At 37.6% G+C, this 21,811-nt stretch overlaps 4 protein-coding genes across 4 annotated transcripts; 3 read left to right on the forward strand and 1 right to left on the reverse strand.

Moving 5' to 3' along the window:
• Positions 1–1,807: 1,807 nt before the first annotated feature.
• Positions 1,808–12,064, forward strand: AK88_02100 (uncharacterized protein; the record flags this gene model as incomplete). Its single annotated transcript, XM_012479734.1, has 1 exon — positions 1,808–12,064. One exon carries the CDS (start codon positions 1,808–1,810, stop codon positions 12,062–12,064), a length of 10,257 nt encoding a protein of 3,418 aa, XP_012335157.1.
• Positions 12,065–14,022: 1,958 nt separating this feature from the next.
• Positions 14,023–14,838, forward strand: AK88_02101 (uncharacterized protein; the record flags this gene model as incomplete). Its single annotated transcript, XM_012479735.1, has 1 exon — positions 14,023–14,838. The coding sequence occupies one exon, from the start codon at positions 14,023–14,025 to the stop codon at positions 14,836–14,838; it is 816 nt and encodes a 271-aa protein (XP_012335158.1).
• A 1,432-nt stretch (positions 14,839–16,270) lies between these two features.
• On the forward strand, positions 16,271–18,321 carry AK88_02102 (uncharacterized protein; the record flags this gene model as incomplete). Its single annotated transcript, XM_012479736.1, has 9 exons — positions 16,271–16,350; positions 16,653–16,707; positions 16,853–16,882; positions 16,970–17,014; positions 17,191–17,266; positions 17,393–17,430; positions 17,713–17,758; positions 17,907–18,034; positions 18,190–18,321. 9 exons carry the CDS (start codon positions 16,271–16,273, stop codon positions 18,319–18,321), a joined length of 630 nt encoding a protein of 209 aa, XP_012335159.1.
• A 673-nt stretch (positions 18,322–18,994) lies between these two features.
• AK88_02103 (uncharacterized protein) lies at positions 18,995–21,734 on the reverse strand (the record flags this gene model as incomplete). The annotated part of the gene is made up of 2 exons (XM_012479737.1): positions 18,995–19,680; positions 19,847–21,734. 2 exons carry the CDS (start codon positions 21,732–21,734, stop codon positions 18,995–18,997), a joined length of 2,574 nt encoding a protein of 857 aa, XP_012335160.1.
• Between the last annotated feature and the right edge of the window lie 77 nt (positions 21,735–21,811).

Below are 21,811 nucleotides of genomic sequence, written 5' to 3' on the forward strand. Positions count from 1 at the left end.
AAAGAAAAAAAAAAAATTGGCAAATATATTTTTTTCATTTTGCATTCAAAAATTTTTATTTTTTCAATTGTAACGATGTACAACTGCAGGTGTTGACGAATCTTCAACTTTTTATTCATGAACCCTATGCATCAACTTTATTATCAACCTTATGTAACAACTTTATGTAACAACATTATGTAACAGCCTTATGCATGAACCTTATGCATCAACCGTATGAATCAATTTTATTATCAACCTTATATAACAACCTTATGAATCAGCCTTATGCATCAAATATTTACGTATGTTTTTAATTAATATTCCAGTTGTTTTGAATTTTCCCTTTGGCCTATAATATGTGTATATAATGTATCTGTACAATATGTAAGTATGTCACAATTGTGCGCATGGTATATCAGAGTATACCACATTATGTATGCGTATCCACGCCTGTTTTTATTTTTAGCCTTGTTATTATTTATTTTTATACCGCGTATACAAATGTACGTGTACATATGTATATGGCTATGTAAATTAGCTTCATTTTGTTAATTCATATTTAAACTCCCTTTTAATCTTTATATGTGTTGTAAATATACATCTGAAGTATTCGATTTAAATGGGCGAAACAGCGTTAATTTATTTGTGTTTTCATTTTCGTTGTTTTGTAAGTAATTATATGCATACGTGTATGCATCCCACATTCGTGTAGCGCGCAGGCGTGCAACGCGACAACACGACAACTCGTTCAGCTTGCCCCCCCCGCGACGTGTTAACATACCTCCACCTATACGTTACCCATTGAATATGTTTGCCTTCATCATTTCCCCATTCGTGCGCATCTATATATGCCAGCACAGTTGCTTTAATAGATACCCAATTTTGGCATACCTTTAAAAGTTGATCATCTTCATCTATGCGTGCGTATGTACGTACGTATGTTCTTGTTACATTAGATACATTCGAATTATTTACATCACCCTCCGTTATGTGTTAACTCATTTAAGCGAAAAAAAAAACAGAAAAAGAACACCTATTTTTAAGTGTACATCTGGATGTACATTCGCGTTGTGTACTTTTGAAGCGCACCTGTGAAGTATAGGCGTAAAACCATGCGCCTGAACCCATATATGCTCAGTTGCCTGTTCTCCATATGAACTCAACTGTTGTACATATATTTTTATGTACGTAAATTTTTGCCCCCCCCCCCAAAACAACGAATAATTTGTATTCTTTTTATAATGTTTCTCTGTATACCACATATTTTCCCACTTGGTTCCTCAAAATCTTCATGAACACCAGTCGTATGTACATGGGAGTGCCATCCGGCAAATTTATGTGCGCGGATAATTACCCAGCGCTCTAAACCCAACACCTGTTAGTATTTGTTTTCTTTGATGTACTTACATTTGGCGAGTGTCAAAAAGTAGTACTTTGGCTGTTAACGCCTTTAGTTTGTTAAATGTATTTTATGCCTATTTATGCTCTATTTATATAAAGATTTGAAACATATATAAATACAAATAAAATAACACTGCTAATCAACAACACAGCTAATCTGCAGTGCTGCTAACCAGCAGTACCACAAATCAACAACAGAATAAAACAGGAAGAGCGCTTCATATGATAAAAAAGAAAAAAAAAAAAACTACAAGATAATCGAAGGAAAATAAGGAAACGTAACAAGGAGAAGTTCGAAGCGCATGCCAGTACCACACATTCTAATCACCCCGTAGAAATCCTTTGTTGACCCACATCACACCTAGAATTTTGAAGCAGGAAAAGTGGTACGAAGCAAACTAGAACCCAGAAAATAGGTAAAACTATGGATGTAGAGCAAAAACAACATGAGAATGCATATTGCGTATATCAGGAAAACTTTGAACAAACAACAGTAAGCTCCAGAGGAAGCAGCAGCAGTGCTAGTCCCACTAAGAGTCGTACCGACAGCAGCAACGGCAGTGTTAGCGGCGAAAGAAGTAGCCACTGCAGTATCAACGGTAATAGAAGCAATCATTGCGATGAGACGAGCAAAGACCAAAGCGGGGACAGCCCAGGTGAAGACGCAGAAAATTACATGACATCATATGAGGAAAAAGAAGACGCACAAGAGAAGTATACCGAACACGAACATTCAGAAAAAAACATAACTCCTTGCACATCAAATTTGAATAACTCTTTCGACCCCATACAGTTCCAAAATGAATACAACGGAAATGGCATCGTGCCCATGAAGTGGGATTATAAGAGCGAGGGAGAATTACCACATGGAATTGTATCCACCCAAGATGGAACTCATAACAACATGTACATGAGGGAGTATACGGAAATAAAAGGGAGTGACAATTTGACAAATTATGATATGCCCAAGGGGATAGAGGAAAAACAGAATTATCTCTACACCAATAATGAGAATGGGGAGTTATTAAACATGTATTGTATTAAGGGTAAAGAAAATGTTGAGATGAATCAGGATGCTACACAGCAAATGTCCACCATGTTTTCTTGTGAGGAAAATCGTAACACATGTGCCTCGACGAACAGTGCTAATAGTAACGGGAGCAGTACTGTGGAGGACAACACGGGTGCCCAGCCGATTGAAAATGTGCTAATTGGACGAATGGCACAGAGTGGTCAACAGGATGAGTATAAAGTGAACACGCGATGTAGTGGACACAGCGGAAGCAGTGGAAATGGGTCAACGGGACAAAATGTAGAATATGCTAGTAACGAGAATGTGCCCATCAGCATAAGTAACATGCAGAACGAGGTAAATAATGCAGACCCCCCCACGTATATGTATGAAGGACCCTACAATGAAAAGACATCCAAATTTGAAAATACCTCCTATTATGACATGAACGATGTAAGTGGAAATAAGCTCAATGATTATATTTCGAATATGCAGGTTATGAGGGACACCTTCAAAAATAACCATTTAAGTAACATGGGTAGAAATAATTTTGATATGAATGCAGACCTTGGTTCAATGGGTTACGATGCGGTAAGTGCGATGGGCGGCATGAACAGCGTAGGCAATGTTGGAAGCCCTTCCCGTATGAACGATTTTGACCATGTGAAGAATATGGGAGAATGCAGCGGGATACAGAAAATGATGGAAGGCAAAATGGTTAAGGAGATAAGTCAATTTGCGGATAAGGGCAACGGGAGCTACATAAATTTCATGGAAAGGCCCCCAGAGGATAAAAATTTAAATAATATGAATTGTGTAAACATGGACTACTACCATAAGGGAGGTCTCTATGGTGTAGGCAGTGACGAATCTGTCCTTTTGAAAGGTCAGGGTGTGGGTACCAACCAAAATATATTTAGCGATGCCAATGGGGTCCACATGGGCAATACCATGAACGACACACATAACATCAATAGTACGAGCACATTGAGTAATATGAATGGGGTTGGTAGCATAGCTACCGTTAATGGGGGTAGCAGCATTAGCGGAATAAGCACCCTCAACACGGCGAACAGCATAAGTGCTGTGAGCAGCATGAGCGCCCTGAGTAGCATAAGTGGAATGAGCAATATAAACGCAATGAGCAGTATAAACCCTTTGAGCGGTATAAACGCAATGAACGATAATATCTCGCTAAGCAATATGAACAGTTTAAATGAGGACGGAATGAACATTCAGGACAAAAGCAAAAATGTAAAGAATGAGACGAATGATAAGACTATGTTCTTGCCAACACACTATAACAATATGATTGGTGAAAAGGGCCAAATGAGTGATGTGAGTGAAAATATGTACCGTAACAGTGTCTACAACGGAAGAACATTGGAGGACACCAAAAATGAAACTAGAGGCAACGGTTTTATTTATCCAGCCCATAACAAGGAAAGTAAAAATCATTCCAACACAAACGATTATTTAGACAGGAGCTGTAATGTATCCGTTGATGGAAACAACATAAATTATGTAGCAAATAAGAACATGGAAAATGGGGCTTCCTTCAATAATCTCTGCCAAGCGTCCCATTATTATCATAAAAATTTTGTGCCTAGTGAAGATCCGAAAAATGTAAGTGCCTACCGTTCTGTGGAAAATTTAAACATAAATAGAAGTAACGGACGAACTGATAAGGGACCCAACTGTAATGTGAACAACATCGAGCAAAGACCGGATAATAACGGGAAAAGGAATAATAAAAAAAGGGGTACGAAAAAACGCAACACCCCTGTGGAAAGTGAAAGTAATGCTCAAGTGACCAATTCCTTACCGGGTGATAACAACAGCGAGAAGAATAATTACACCAATGGTATACATGAAGAAAACAATTTTAACATAAACAGCGTCAAGATAGACGGGAGGAATATCAAGTTGTCAGAACTGAATATAAGTCAAGATGAATTAAATAAAATGAATCTGAGCATGAATTCAAATTTTACCGGCATAAACGAAAAGGACGAATTGTGCAAAAATGTTTTATATTTTGATAAAAAGAATAGAAAAATGATTAAAATGAAAAAGCCATTGAAGCGAAAAAGAAAACTTAAAAAAATTGCCAACGAGGAAAATGAGATTCCAGATCAATTCCAATTCCAAGAGGGTAACATTGACAAGTCATTCGTAACACACGACCAGAAAAATAACGAGCAGAATGAAAATTGGAAACCAATTTCGATGGACAACGCAGAACTGGTAGGAACAAATAATTACGCGAAAGGATCCCCCGCGAGGCTGAAGCAGAGCGTCCACAAGCGTAGTCACAATAAAAGCATATGCGGAATATTCACTAACCAAAATAAGAAGCTTATTTATACCCCTGTTTTGAGGGATGGTCAGGAGAATAGCAATTTCGTCATGGGGCCTAGTAGCACCTATCGAGACGGTACCCACGAGAATATTATCAACGAACATGGAGTAGACTATCAAAGGTATGGTTCTGGGAATTATAAAATTGGAAGATCCTTAAGTAGAGAAAATATAAACAGTGAGAGAATTATAAGTTTCCCGGAGGATGTCAATTCTACTGTCATGTACACAGCCCAGGGACATATGACCAAGGGGCCCAAACGGGTCACGGACAGGAAGTACAAAAAATTGCGAATGGGCGAGAATGCACACATGTCGAGTATCAACACCGGCGGAAGTAACCATAACGAGAACAACCTTTTCCGGAGCGACAGCTTCAGTAGCTTTCCGAATCAGAATCCGGTAGGGGTAAAATACATGAACAGCGGTGCATGTAATAATAACCCATACACAGATAACCCCATGGCGGCCACCCCGTTTCAAGTACCGTGTAACAATATGTACGACCAGCTGAACCAAGCGAATCGCACTACTTATGGCGACCCTGTGCGGATAGGTACAGGTGAATATGTCGCGAAGCGCGATGATATATATAAGAAGGGGGCGTTTGTCTACGATCCGATGGGCACCATGCAGGACAACCACGGCAACGGTCACCTGAACAGTAGCGGTATCAACAATATTGAACAACCAAGCTACGGTATGGAGGAGGGAAGTGAAAACATTTCTCCTACGTATTATACATCCAACAATTACGGATTTGCAAACCTGTTTTCCTCCTATGAGGGATACGTGAGGGACGAATTAAGGGGGACGCTCGAAGAAGACATGAGGATAAAGGTCCAGGAGGACCCCAACACAGCGACCAATGGTATTGTGAGCGTAAATGGCGTCAACAATATTGGGAGGAGTGTTGGATATGACCAGTCCATTAGCAATAGTATTATAAACGATACCAGCGTAAACGGAAACGTCGGCACAGGGAAAAGGAAGTACGTTAGGAGAAGGGGAAAAGGCAAGAAGGATAAAGATGCACAAGATGATAATGCCATCCAGAATGGCGAAGCAGTGGGCGAACTCCCAAGAAAAAGAAGAGGCTATAAACTTAAGAATAAAATGGGTGCCTCAAGAAGAAGTAGAAAAAATGGAGAGACAGGTGGTATGTACATGGGCATTGAGGATCCTGAAAATATGCCACTAGAGAATGAACCCGTACGGTTAAAGCATAGTGGTAGAAAGAAGGGCAGCATGAAAAAGGGATACATTTTAGTGAAGCAGGAGGGAAACAATGAATATTTAGGTGAGAATAACTTGCACTCAAATATGATGAGGATGTGTAAAAATGAGACGGGCTATGGGATAGTAAATAATAGTGTTCCATATGAGGGGACATTTGGCATGATAGGTCAGTCGCAGAATGGTCTGATGGCAAATGGTGTGAATATTAAATTGGAAGAAGCCCATGGAGATGCTGATTCAGCCTTATACTCATCAGGGGTTATAAATGATAGCGCTTTCGATGACAACGTAGAAATGAATGTGGAAACAGATTTTAGGTCGAAGAGGAAGCCCAAAAGAAGCGTGAACCTATTTATAGCCCAGAAAAGCAAATCCGAAACAGCACTGGAAAAAAAAATCAAATCAAAAATTTGCTTAGAGGATTACTATAAAAAGAATAAAGAGGTATACAACGAAATCGACCCCCTAGCGTCCATTAATGATGTAACCTTACCGTCCATTGAGGATGATTCCTTTAGTGACAACTTAACAGAGCTTTTTAAGAAAAAGGAGAAAAATTTGATATGCTCCAATTGCCTCTATGCGTTTAAGGTTCAGATAAGTGCGAGGAATGAGTTCGTACATATTGCAGCCACTGGGGGGGAAGAAGCAGGCGGGGATGATCCAGAAAGGGATAAACCAAATTGTGCACAAAATGATCCACAGGATGATGCTCCAAATGATCCACACGGTGATGCTTCAAATGATCAACAGGGTGATGCACAAAATGATCCACAGGGTGACACACAAAATAATACACAAGGAGATGCACAAAATAATACACAAAACGATGAACAATGTGATCCACAGAATAACTCACAAAGTGCTACAGCTAATGCCCCGGAGATTGAACCACAATGGACCACGCAGGATGACCCGATCAACAACAACCAGAGCGACAAACGAAACGATGATGAGAGTACCCATGAGGAGATGGACCCTTGTAGTCCCGATAACCAATTGAACGAAAAGAACGAAGAAGAGGATGTGGCAACCAGCTCATCAGATGAGAAACAAATGAACCCACCGAAAAGTGATAACCCCGAAACGGATGAAACGGTGGAAGCGAAGAGCACGAGTGATGTGAAGAAAGAACTGGAACAAAACGCAGACATCATTGAAAAAATAAAAAGCTTAAAGTACCTCAAAATCAGCACGTACAAAGAATTAGTAGAAAAAAATGCAATAGTGGAAAATTATTGCATGATCACATTTTACTGTCTGTGCGGTTATTTTAAATGCATCAAAGAGGATAATGAATGGAAACAAATCACTAACTGTTATTTCGATGAGAAGGATGAAAGAAAACCAAAGGCACCCCATATATTTTGCACAAGGTGCAAAGAATTACTAGTAACAAACAGATTTCTAGATAAGGATAAAACGAAAATTATTATGATATGCGAATGCGGAAGTAGAAACTATGACAGAACAGATTTGATTTGGTCCAGAAGAGGAAATATTAAACAAAGAAAAGCACCTCAAATATTATGTGATGAATGTAATTCCAAAATGTGGGTACACACATGGCTTGATGACATTGGATCCAAAGTTAAATTATTGTGTAAATGTGGTTTTAAGAATTTCCTTAAAAAAAATAATGATTGGGTTAGAAGTCCAAGGTGGAAAAAGCCAGTGCCCTTAATAATTTGTAATTCGTGTCAACAGAAAATGTACATGAGTCAATGGCTAAACAATGATGGAACCAAAGTTAAAATGAAATGCGAATGTGGATGGAAGACTCTTATCAAAGCAGGAAACACATGGGTTAGAAGTGAATGGTCCAAAAAATTACTATGCCTAAGATTAGTAAAAAATCCTGAGCTTCTACAAAAAAAATATAACATACATCCTCATAAGAAAATTAAATCGGATGAAGAAGAATTATCCGATAGGAATAGCCAGAATGGTTTAGCACTCATGGGGAATGATAATTTCCCAACATTTTCTCCCAGTAACATAACGATGAATCACCATGATGCTATTATGAGCGAAATGTATGATCCGAACAATATGGAAAGCTACCTGGATCACGAAAATAATGATGCATATAACAGAATGAGGAGCTCGGATTCGTTTATGATTTCCGAACCGACAGACGGACTATATCTTACAGATGATAATTACATTATTAGCAATGGCAACAGTGGTGTTGACAGGGGTCCGAATGATGCATTGTTCGTTTGGGGCGTAGAAAACGGCACACCCATGGGCCAGGTAGTTCCCTACGAGGATGTCATTATGAGCAAGAAACCTGGCACCCGAAGTCATAGAGGCGGTCGCGGTAGTGGCAGTAGGGGTAGAGGTAATGGGGGTCGTGGAAGCCTTGGCAGAGGAAACATGATGAGCGCTAATATTGATATTGGCAACCATGTAAGTGGTAACCCTCTTTACGTATCCCCTGACGGAGGCAATCTCTGCGCACGCGGCAACACAAGCAGCAGAAAACCCCGAAGCGCCAAGTCCTACTGGAACTCTAAGAAGAAGGGGCAGAACATCAGTTCCGTGATAAAGAAAGATTATCACATTGCTAGCGCAGAAACGGCCGACGGTGCACCAAACTCGTATAATTATGTCCTAAACCTAAATGGTGCAATGAATAAGGGGCTTGTACGGGATGCTTATATTACAAACAATTACGAACAAGGGAACACCAAAATGGACATGGAGTTGAACAGAATGGCCTCCTGTACTGATGGAGATGCCAAAAATATGAACACTAATAAGGTCCAAAAGAAAAAACCAGGAAGACCGCCACTTAACAAAAAGGATAAGAAGGTGAAAAAAGCAACTGCGCGAGAAAAATTGAATAACATGGAAAATGCTTCTATCGGTAATACATTGACTACCATTACACCCGGTGCTTCAGTTCCTACTACAACAGCAGCCATGACAACTGATGCGGCAGCGGCCAATAACTCAGCTACGTGCACAATGATGTATGGTGAGAATTCACCGACGGGTCAAATATATCCAATTCACCAAGCCAACGGAGATATACGGATGGACCACATGATTAATAAGAATGGAGGTGTAATAATTGACAACAGAATTAATCACCCGGATCATAATATAAACGGCAACAGCGGAAAGTTACCAGAGTGTAACACGATTAATAGTCGCGGGGCTCTCGATTTTTGCGATGTAAAATATACCAATGGAGAGGAAGGGAAACCCAGTAGCAATGTTGGTAAAATGTATTATGAGAATCCTTATTACTATGTTAATGAATACTATGATAATTCTTATGATAAGGGTTACTTTAACCAGCCCGTTGTATCACAGTTTCATGAAAATGGAAACGGTAACAGGAGCAGTAGTAATAACAAAAGCGGCAGTGCCAACGGTCGTAGCAGCGGCAGTAACGGAGGTGTGAGTAGTACGGACTTGTACGACGCCTACAATATGACGAACAACACATACCACCATCAGAACAAGGAGTACCCCGTAAACTACGACGTAAACGCTATTGCAAATCCAGTGACGAATACAAAATTTGTGGACAATAAAGGCAGTGCAGAAGTTTTACCCATGGATATAAATTTCGATAAGAAGAAATTCATATTGGAAAATATGAAGAAATTAAATTTTAATATTAGCGAAAACCATATGAATGCCCTTTTGCAAAATATGGACGAAAATGTTCTAGTGGAGACGCTTTTGGGTAAATTCGGTGACAAGGCTGTAATGGAAAATCGAAAAATGGATGACGGAGATATGAACCTGAATGAGAATTATGCGAACCATTTGGGGGGAGACAGTGGGTTCACGAATAGTGGTTATAATTCGAACGAGTTTAACCAAGCGGAGTTCAGCTCAAACGACATATACACCGATAACAGCATGTGCAGTTATGATAACTACGCGGGGAAAGTGTTTGCAAATGGGGGGTACCAGAATGGTTTGTATCAGAGTGCCGTTCACCAGAGTGCAGTTCACGAAAATGGGCTACACCAAGGAGGGTCATCCCCCAGTGGGTTCTACCAAGACATCATCGAGCACCCGTTTACCAAAAGCCCTTCTGCGGAAGGAGGCTCAAGAGAAAGTGACCCCATCAGTAAGGACAACATGAACTACGTGGTAATGGAAAACAAGGCCGATAAAGAACAAATTGAATGTAAAAATATGAACATGATGAATGACCAAAGTGGGGCTGATAACACGTTTAACGTACATATGGCAGAGAGAAATGATCATGACGTGGAGGACTCCATGAATAAAAATGTAAGGAGCCAAAATGTAGCGAATACAATTATGACATGTAAAAATATGGGCAGAAAGAATTCGATGAATAATGGCCCATGTAGAAACGATTACCTAAGTAGCAACTTTTCCTATTCGAACGAATTGATAGGAAAAAAGGATAAGTACAACTTGGAGGTTAACCTAAATTTAGGTGAACATATAAACGCGAAGAATGTCCCCACCGGTTGCGAATTGTGCACTGGTGTTAGTAACAACATGGGCGGTAACATGACAGGAAGCTTGCCTGGCCCCGAGTTTGAAAACCGTGTGTATGAAAATGACGCAAATGGTGGCAGTGGTGGTGGCAGTAGTGGTAGTGGAAATAATAATGGCGAACACGTGGCGGATGGAAAAAATGATGGATTGCTAAACATGTGCAATTTGAACGAAAACCTCAAGTATTTCAACAACGAATTTAAAGCCGCCCTTGCACACGTCCTGTCGGATAAAGCATCAGACGAGCAAAAAGAGAATTTCCATAATTATCTAAAAAACCTAGCCAGCAATTTTGGCAAACTGGCCAATAAAGAGGATGATATGACAAGTGAAAAACAGCAAAACTATAACAGTTCCACACTGTCATGTGAAGGCCAAAATATAGATTCAAAGGATAACAAAGTGGAAAACAACAATGCGCTGAAGGATCTACTACTGCCAATTCTTGCGAACGAGGGGGAAAATGCCACGCCCATTAAAAACAACTTTTGCAATGAGTATAATTTATATGAGAACATTTTAAACATGCCAAAAATGGACGAAAAGATCAAGGGTGAAGAAATGTCTGCTACTCCATCGTATAAGCCACAAATGAATGATATGAGTCAAGACAAAAATAACATGAGCGACATGCTTGGTGTATATAATTTTAACTCAGATAATGAGGAAAAGGTATGTACACATGAGAGGAAGTACAAAATTAATGATTTTATAACCGTCTGCACAAACTGCAATGAATATCTTAATTCGAATATGGATTGCAAAATTGTATCTCCCAGTAGTTTGGATAGCAGCAACAACTCCTCAGAGCAAAAGCTGAATGAGCACCATAAGGACTTTATTATACGTAACAGTGAATTAAAGAACTATGAAAATTTCTCCTCTCCAATGAAAGACACGAAGGATTACAACGGGGAAAACGTGTACAGCCAGCTAAAATTGGATAACAACTTGCTGCTGAGCAGTATGGATTCTCAAAACGGGGAAAGCGCAACCGGCGTCATGAGTAACGCGATGAACGACTCCATGAACAGCTCCATGAACAGCTCCATGAACAGCTCCATGAACAGCTCCATGAACGGCTCCTTCAACAGCTCCATAAGCGACGCCAGGAACAGCATTAGCAACAACAGTAACAATAACAGTAGCATGCCTATTATGGAGAACGTAGAGGACATGAACCACCTGTATAATCAGTACTGCGATTATTACGCAAACAGTACCACCATGGATAATATGCAGATGAAAAATAATTACGTTAACAATCTTTTCTTTCACGATCAAAATAACTATTCCGCTGCTAGCGATAGCTGTACGAACAATCAAACCCCGCCAATCAAGTCAGAAAATTTTTACTTCAGTGAGGATAACAAATACCGTAGCGATTCCACCACGTACATCCATGGGAAGAATACCGCCAATAATGTATTGCCATTTAAAAAAGGAACCTACGCAGAAAATAATTTGAACAATAATAATAGCGATGGGAATTATCAGGAGGGTAATTATGAAAATTATATGAATTCCGAGTGCAACAACAATTCTTGCTACAACATAATTCACACCTGATTTGGCTGGAAAATGAAAGTAGATGGTGGAGTTTGTGTATGTCTCTCGTGTGGATGTGCCTGTGTGCTGGGGAAGAAATTGCGGATCAATTATTCACCTTTTGTGGAAGTACAAAATTTGCTTGATTGTAAGGACAAGTGAAAGACAAAAAGAGAATTTCTTTTTTTTTACAAATTTGTTTGACAAAAACTTCAAGTTGTGCTCCAACGAAGGAGCAGGTGTTTGACAATAATATGTTGTTTTTACTAGGTCTCATGTACACATATTTGTATTCATATTAAACCTATTAATCGATTTAAAAGCTTTAATCCTGTACGCAATACAATGTAAATCTACATGTGTGCGTAATTGTAATATAATTCAAGCGATAAAAAAAAAAAAAAAATTGTTTTCATTTTTTAATAACCTTTTTTTGCCGCTTTAATTTTTTTACAATGTTTGTTAAAATCATAATAATGTTTTAATAATTATAACGCAACACTGCAATCACGTATTAATTTATTCATGTAACTATTGTTTTTTAACCTATTAATAATAACAACACTAACTACAACTTTATAAATAGCAACTCATTTTTTTTTTTTAATTTTGTCTGTTGTTTTTACCAAAATTCATTCACGTATTTTTTTTTCATTTTGTAAATCATTAATTCAAATGTGTTTGTTTACACATTTTTGTGTAAAAAAGGAATACAAAAGAAAAAGGTCCTTGTAACAAGATCAGTGCATCTTGCATTTTTTAAGCGTTTGAAAAATGTGTCACCCTTATGGCAGTTGCGCAGAAATGGTACGAAACTTCCAATCAAGACGGGTGTTCGTTTTTTTTTTGTTCACTTGGGTTTTACAAGTGCAAAACTGCCCATGTATTTGGCACGTCCATGGGATTGTAATGAGTTACGAAAGTTGAAACTGCGGCCAAGACGAGAGGATAACTACGGAGTAGCTTACAAGAGAGGTGCCATCAATGCATTTCAGGAACGCGCTGTTAACAGGGGCGATCCGATAAATGGCTGAAATGGTTGCAAATGAGCACGTTATACTCTTCTATGTCGGTTTGGTGACGCACATACACACGTGAACGGTCCTGTTCACTTTCAGCGAAGCGCGTGCCTCTGTGTGTAACGTTTTCATAGAAGGGGTGACATACGACTTGTCTTAGCAGGGGAAATTCTTACCGCAGTTATATTCATTAGTTTTTAAACAGTCACTTTTTCCTATAGTAACCACTGCATGTGCCTTTTATTTGTTATTTATTTTTTAATCAATCATTTGAACCATCATTCTTTTAAAAACTTTTATCTTATGAGATGTTTTTTTTTTTTTCCTCTTTTTAAGTTTCTTTGTGAAATAAAAAATTTGTAAAAACTATTTCACTAAAATATGTACAGTTTTAATTTTACTTTTTTGCATGAAACTATACTACAATGTGCTATCTTTTTTTTTTTTTTTTTTTTTTTTTTTTTTTTTTTGTAAAAATTTGTATGCATATTCACTGTGATTTGCTCTATTACACTTTCTAAAATTATTGAGTTAGAAAATTAAAATGAACATTACAAATGTGTGACGAAAAAAATGACGCAAGTATGCAAACTGAAAACAAAACTTCAATAGGACGAGCGCATAATCCAAGTGCAAACGGAGTTAAATTTAACGCAAGGGAGGGAAATGGAATGATATTTTATTTCCTTTTTTTTTTAATTTACAGAATAACACAAGATAATTTGCAAAGGGTAGTGGAAAAAAAAAAAAAAAAAATTGGCACTTGGCACTACCCAAACCTGATGCAACGGATAAAATTTGTGCAAGTGTATATTTGAGTACGTGCGTGCAGATTTCTACACACACATATATAGGTCCGTGTAAAAAAGGACATACATATGCACATGTGTACGTGGGTATATATATACCCCCTTCGCGCTTGCATGCACGTGTGTACTGGTATCCCCATTTACACGACAAATGAAAAAAGACGATACGCTGACTTGTGTGGACGAGGGTGGAAAGACGGAGGGGCAGACAAAACAGGCTCACGAGGAGAAAGACGCTTCCGCAGAAGGCTGCTCTGATAAGGACCGCAACGTAGAGAAGGAGAACGATGACACCCAAGGGGTTACAGCTAAAAAGGAAGAAACAAATGAACAAGCAAGCAATGAAATCAGTGACAAGTACATAAAATATTTAGAGTGTATAAAAAATAATTGGTCATCTTCCCAAGCATCAAAATTATTAAACAACAAATTAATTAAATATATATCTGAGCGATTTTTATATATGTCTAGTTCATTGAAGGTGAGGGTGTTGACGAGTTTTTTTTATCTGCCTGATAAATTAAGGGTAGAAAACGAGAGGTACTTGTTATTAATTACAGCAAATGGTGAAATCGATGGTAACGGTTGGGTCAAAAAGTTTAGCAGAATTTTAAAGCCATTTATCAAAACAGGCACAATGGATATCAAAGATATAGATAGCCAAACCATGCACAGAATTTTAAATTACATTGACCAAGAAAATAATAGCAAAAAGTGTAGGACGCGTTATATTCACAATAAAAAGGAACTCGAGCACATACACATGTGCGATCCTGTTAATGAGTTAAAAAATCTGGAAAACAAAAATATTATACATTTGGATGAGTACAAAATGTTTACGCCGGCAAAAAATTTTGACTGCCTTCTTTCATCGGTAATTATGAGAAAGCTTGAGGCTGATTGGCCTTCCACATGTTGTGGACACACGGGGGGGCGGCACGGGTCAACACCAACTTGGAACGTCTAGCACTTTGCACGTGGTGCATGCTTCAGCATAGTTACATATCGATGTGTTTTACTTTTTGGCTCCAAAACGGGAGGAAGTTTTGTTAAGAGCCCTACAAAATAACCCATCGTGGTGATCTCCACTTGCATATGCCGATGCGTTTGCTCTCATGCTTCTTTGTGCGTATACCGGTTTGCCCCCTGTGCATGCCCGTGAACGCGAGATAGCTTAGTATGGAGAACAATTTCCACATTTCACTTTGCGTTTTCACTTACAATTTTTCATTTCCCCTTTTTTTCTACTTTCAGATCATTAAGCGGGGAATAAAGGAATTCAAAAATTGAAACAATAATGTGGCTGTCCCTTTGAAGTTAACCACTTGTGCACGCTTTTTTTTTTTTTTCAGTTATAGCATCGCAAAGGCAGATTAGCTATTTTTTAGTTACCTAAATATACACATTGTGCGTACTACACATGCCTTACTACATAATTACGCCTCACATTTGAAGTTTCCCCTTTTTCATTTTATATATTCGTAATTTTCCTAACCTGTTAACCATAAACCTTTTGGTGGGCATCCTTTTGTAAGCACACTACAATGCTTATAAAAGGTATGTAACAATTTTTTCCCTTTTTTTTTTTTTTTTTTAAGTTACATTTTTTTTTTTGTTTTGTTTTTGTCGCAAAAGTATTCCTCCTTTTAACATATTTCCTCGTTCCAGAAAAATGATATAAAAAATAAAATTGAATATTTTTTTTTTTTTAAACGTTTTGATACAATATACTACAGCATTTTTAAAAGCATGTAATTTTAAGTTTTTTTGCACATGGTGAGATGTTAAACATGTTTTAATTTTTGCTTCTCCCGCAATTTCGAAAGCCATAAAAAAATTGCTCCTTTTTTAATATTTAACCGTACACAAAACGAATTTAAAAGGGGAAAAAACCAACATACGAATTGGTACAAAACGTATACAAGTATTTATCACATGAACATATGCACGCTCATATATATACGCACGCATGGGTTTTATATATATATCATACATTTGCGTGGAACAAAAACCCCAGTGAGGGAAAAGGCCATATATAACGCAAAAAGAAATTAAAAAACGTATAACATATAGCATAAAATCCTAGGGAAAAAACTCCAAGTCGCTCATCGCTATGAGTTACATATATACATATTTATGCAAACGTATGTACTTCATTTTTGATCTTCCATTATTTTCTCGCAAAAAGTATCCAGTTTGCGCATTTTATGCTCGTACTGAATGATTATTGGAAAAGTTTATAAGCAAGCCCTTGTCATATAAACTTTTATTTTATTTTTTTTTTTTTTTGTTTTAATTGTTCCCTTGGATACTCTTAAATTAAATCCTCCTTTTGAATAAAGGCAACGACTGTTTCCATAAACGCATGATAGTTTTTATATATTTCAAGTTTGTAAAAAATGCTTAGACTTTTTTTTGTTCTTCTATCCCTCCTCTGCTTCTTGCTACATTATGTCCAGTGTGATGTTATAATTGTGGAGTAAGTAAACGTGACAGCGAAAGAGAGAAAAAAAAAAAAAGAGCGAAAACACATCGATGTTAAAGCGCTTGTCACTTTTGCAATGATGAGGGACACTTTGAATGCCCTTCATTAGTACACCAAAGGGGCGCTGTCGACGAGAGAAAATTCATTTGCACGCAGTTTGCTCACCCCTTATTTCACATATTTAACTGTGCAAATAGGAGTGTTTGCCGCACGCCGTACCAGCATAAATACATATATGTAAGAATCAGCATAACCATTTGCATGTCTAATTGCTCTTACCCTACCCCCCTTCACAGCTCTAATGAAGTTATCCAAAACTTTGACAAGGACACCGTTTTAAACCTGTCCGATGTAGGATAAAAAATTTATGGACGATTACATCACCGTCGTGCATACCTACATAATATATATGCGATATGGATAGTGCATATAATATTTACATTTACACACTTTTCCATCATTCACGTTTTTCTTCCCTCCCTTTTCCCCATTTCAGAAAGTTTTTAACATATTCTTAGACACGACTGTAAGGAACAAGCACTTGTGTCCGTCCTAAAGAAAAATATTTTTTTTTTTAGCACTTAATCATGACACTTTTTTCCCTCCTGTGCAGACGAAGAACGCCGACATAACATCAACATATTCAAATATTTACAATGTAATAGGATAAAAATGTGTATTTTTGGACGTGCCGCTTTAGGCACGTTTTTATGTATGAAGGGATATATATGTGTATATTTTTTTTTTGACCCGCGCTTAACCTTCTTATGCTTTCACTTGCCTGAGTGTGGAGTTGGCTCATTTTATAATTTCCTTTTAACGCTCGTTTTACAGAAATCCAAAGTCACCATAAATGGAACCTGCGCATATGTTAAGGATCTGATCAAGGGAAGAAATCTCAAATATTTAGGTACGCAGGGGAATACGCCAAAAGGGGTGCAGCCCACACGTGTCCATTATAAATTGTGTCGCGATGACGATAATGATGATAATTTTATTTATTTTATTTTTTTTTTATATTATTCCTTTCCTACAGACGAGCAGGACACCCTGGAATATATCACAACGCCGAGCGTAAGCGATCTGCGTGCGCGTCGGGTTTATCTCCCCATTGCTGTGCACAACGATGTTTCTTTTAACGAAGAAATGATAACATATGAGAGGACAGATTAAACGCGTCCACATAAATTTATTACGTGTGTTAAGTTTCCGGATCATGCAAAAAAAAAAAAAAAAAAAAATGAGGATAAATAGAAACCTTTAACGAGAGGACTCTTTTGAATATCGAGGATTCCGAATAGTCCATTCATTTTTGCGTATGTAACCCCCCGTTTCTCCCCCCCCCCCCCCCTGTAGACGAATAATTTTTCCATATACGTGTACACAATTAACGGGCAAGCAGGTAACAAATATGAACAAGCAGCAAAGCACGCTACATAAACGTGCTCCTCCTGCAAAGAATCATATATATATATGTATATAGTTGTGCTTACCCATGTCAGTGCTCTAAAATTATTGTGCGCTTACCGATTTTCCCCTTTTCTGCACAGATATCATACCGCTCATTTACCAGAAGCACCCCAAATATATAAGCTACATTGTAACCTGCCAGGAAACTGACATTTTTGACAACCCAGAAGATGCAAAGCAAAATAAAAATGTCTTTCATACAAGCCCGGTAAGTGTGAACCGCAACAAAAAATAGTACCGTCCGCATATGCCTATGTATAAAATATATAAGTGTAAGCACTAGTGCCTGTCTGTGTGTAATGCCGCCCGTTGCCTGACCCTGCTTCTCATTCGTCCTCTTCTTGCCATCCCCTTTTTTTACAGAGCATCCTATCCCAATTGATAGTCATCTTCTTAATATTTTTTTTCCTGTTCATTGGATTCTCCGTTTTAATGAATATTAGTACTCCAAAAATATTCGAAGATAAACAGTTAATAATAAATAAGGAACACTGACATTTTTTTTTATTAAAGCAAAAAACACGGAAAAAAAAAAAAAAAAAAAGTAACAAAAGGGATCCTTTTTTTGTTTTCTTTTGTTGTTTGTATTTTGAATTAAGAGTTGTAAATATTTATTGCCCCATTTTATAACATTTTTAAAATGTTTTAATTTGTAATAAAAAGCAAAACAAGTGTCCCAACACAAACTCGGAAAATTCATTTACGCACGTGTGCTCATGCCCCTGTGCGTATGACCCCGGTGTGTATTTCCATGTTCGTATTTTTTATTTTACTCATTTAATTTATTTATTTTATTTTTTTTGTTTATAAACATGATCAAAAAGATAGATTAAAAAAAAATTAGAAAAAGATAATATAGCAACATAAATGGTGGATGTTGTTGGGGAAATACAAAGGGGCGGGAAAATATATTTAGTACGGTGTGAGAAAATTCGAATGCTAAGTGGTGGTTGCCATTAGGACATAAAGATGTACACAGATAATATCGGCGTTTACACACACATGGTTATGATAGGGGAGGCTCCTTTTTAGCTGCTGTCCAAATTGGCCCATTCAAAATTTTGTAGGCCTAGCTCCTTTGCGAACGCAGCAAAATCTGTATATTCGTGTGCGAATGTATACATATAAATGAATACATATATGTATATGCACACACGTACATTCCGAATCAAAAGACGTTGACGTGATAGATGTTGTTGTCGATGTACTTTTTCATCTTTTGCGACTCGACATGTTTCTGTATCGGCGTCTTCCACGTGTAGGGGGTGAAATCGGGCCGGACCTCCTCAGGTATTTTGGAAATGTTGGACCTGAAATTCTTTCTGCATACCATAGCTCTTTTTTTCTGGATCCTTTGAATTTTATATTTGTATTCTTTTAAAACATTTTTAAACCAGTAGTCTGGCCAGTGACTGGTACAATAATGAGGTGCAAAATGGCATACATATTTTTTGCCCGTCATTTTGCATAGCGTTTTTATAGATACAATTTTGTTAAGGCATCTTTTCAGTGCTTTAATTCTACTCATCCATTTGTTGCTGCCACTGAAGGATATCTTAACGTTGTCTAACCCAAGTATGTAACCTAAAGGGAGGTACTTCCTGTTGATTTTCAATCCTTTGCCTAGCGGTCTAGGTATTATTTTAACATGGGAAGAATATTCTTGTCCACTGACTGGAAAATTTAAAACGCAGTTCTTATAATTGTAGTCTATAAAATCTAGGTTACTAATTGAATTCAGCAGGGCGCTGTTTCTCGCTTCCTTAATGTTTTTCCCGAAACCCACGCCATAGCCGTACACGCCCTTGCCGTTCCCGATCACGATGATGATTCTTATGTAGTACACGCGTCCATCTGCAAGGGGTAAAAAAAAAAAAAATTGATAAGGAAATATATATAACACCGTTTTGCAGGTCCTGACAACTTTTCTTTCACCAAAAAAAAAAAAAAAAAAAAAAAGGACAAATGCGGTGCAACATGAGCAGGCACGAATGCACACCTCACGCAAATGTGTACTAACCCTTTGTCATGCTCATCATGCGTTTAACTTCCAATATGGAGGACCTCATTTCGTTTAATTTTAGCATGGGGTCAATAGTTTCCTTTTCCCTTATATACTTATTCGTATTATGGTCATAAATAGTGTTTGGAATTTGCTTATACTTGTAACTGTACGAATCAGTACTTTCGTCAAAAGTGTAGGTAATTAAGGATCTGTTCATATTGTACTTTTTTTCCTTTTCAAGAAAGAGATCAATGTCCATATCGTGATGAGCATCGCCAGAATTCTTTTTACTAACAATCGTTACAGCAGACTCGTTTGAGAAAATCATTTTTTTTAACTCATCGTCTGATATGTATTTATTCGGCTGCAAAGCGTTTATTTTTTCCTCAATGGAAAATTTGGGTTTCTCACTAAAAAGATGAAAAGGAGAAAATTCATCGTAAAAAAAAAAGTCTGTAATGTTCCGACTTGCACATTTTAACATTAAGTACGAAACGTGCTTGTCATTTTCTGTTATTTGCAGAAAATTGGAGTTGTTATTTCTGAGGAGGTATTTTTCAAAATCTTTTACGTCCATTTTGAGCCAATTATCAAGTCCGATTTTTTTTAAGTTTAAAAACATCATATTTAATTGTTCTTCCAAATTGGAGTCCACTTTTTTCTCCAGGAAAAATTCAACGATGGTTTTAAAATTGTATGTTAGTTTTTCGGTGGAAAATTCTGTTTTAGGATCCTCCTCGCTGCTGTCCTTCATGGGTAAGATATCATAAGCAAAATCGTAACCCAAATTGTAATATTTTTCTTTATATAGCATTTGATTATTTCGTTTTTCATTAGCTAGGACTCGCTTAATATGTTCTTTAATCCAGTTTTGGACATACTCGTTTTTCATATTGCGAAAGGCGGATGGCAATTTAGGTTTTATTTTCATGTATACCTCTTCTATCCATCTATCTACATCAGTTTCTCTCTTTTCTAGGGAAAAAAACTCACATAAAGAGTTCATAAATTTGTATAGTCTATCATTTTCGTCCTTTTTAGGTAATTTTTTTTCTTCCATAAGGTCCCCAAATAAGTAAATTAAATCATCACATATATGGTTTGTTAAACTTTCTACCGCTAGACAGAAGCTAGATGGGTTGAATATGGGGAGGTTCATTTTGGTAATACTCATAAAATTGCTATCATCCATGTTAGCCTCACTGCCCGGTTCCTTATCGGGAGAGGTTTCTATCTTGTTTTCCATGGATACAGCGGAGGACAAGTTTCTGTTTTGATTGTCCACCATTCGACCATCTATAAAACTTCTGCCCTTACTGGTTGCCGAGCCTTCCACTTGATTTTCACCATCGTGCAGGATATTTTTTTGGGAAAATTGATAAACGTCATGATTAATTTTGCTATCTATATTCATAAAAACATCCTCATCGAAAACGTTGGCTTTGTCCGTTAACTTTAACAAATTGTACATTCTTATCGCTTGCTTGTATTTGGATTCGCTCATTTCTTCTTTCCCCTGCTCGGGCGGGCCGCACGCTTCCCCCTCAGCCCCCCCTCTACCGCTATTGCTATTGCTGCTAATGCTGTTCCTGCCATGTGTGGTGCCTTTCCCTTTTTTACTTTTTACTTCCTCCAAAATTGTCTCGTCCAGAAGATACTCATCACCCTCGGCCTCATCATAAATCAGCTGTCTCAAGTAGTCAACCTTTTTGTTTTTTATATTTTTACTTATCGTGCTAACGTTAATTTCATTGTTGTAAATATTATCCAGGTATTTATCTCTCACCTTTTCGTTATATCTATTTTTGAGCGATTTGTTCAAGTGGCTGTTATGAATATGCCGCTCGTTCAGTCGTAGAAATCTCTTGCAGCATTTTCCTTTAGCAAACACGTTATTCAGCATTTTAACCAAGAGAACAATTTTGCCATTTGCGTCATGCTTTCACAACCGAGGTTTCTTTTCTTTTTTTTTTTTTTTTT

This window comes from Plasmodium fragile, assembly GCF_000956335.1.
Source record: "Plasmodium fragile strain nilgiri unplaced genomic scaffold supercont1.20, whole genome shotgun sequence".
Classification (NCBI taxonomy): domain Eukaryota; phylum Apicomplexa; class Aconoidasida; order Haemosporida; family Plasmodiidae; genus Plasmodium; species Plasmodium fragile.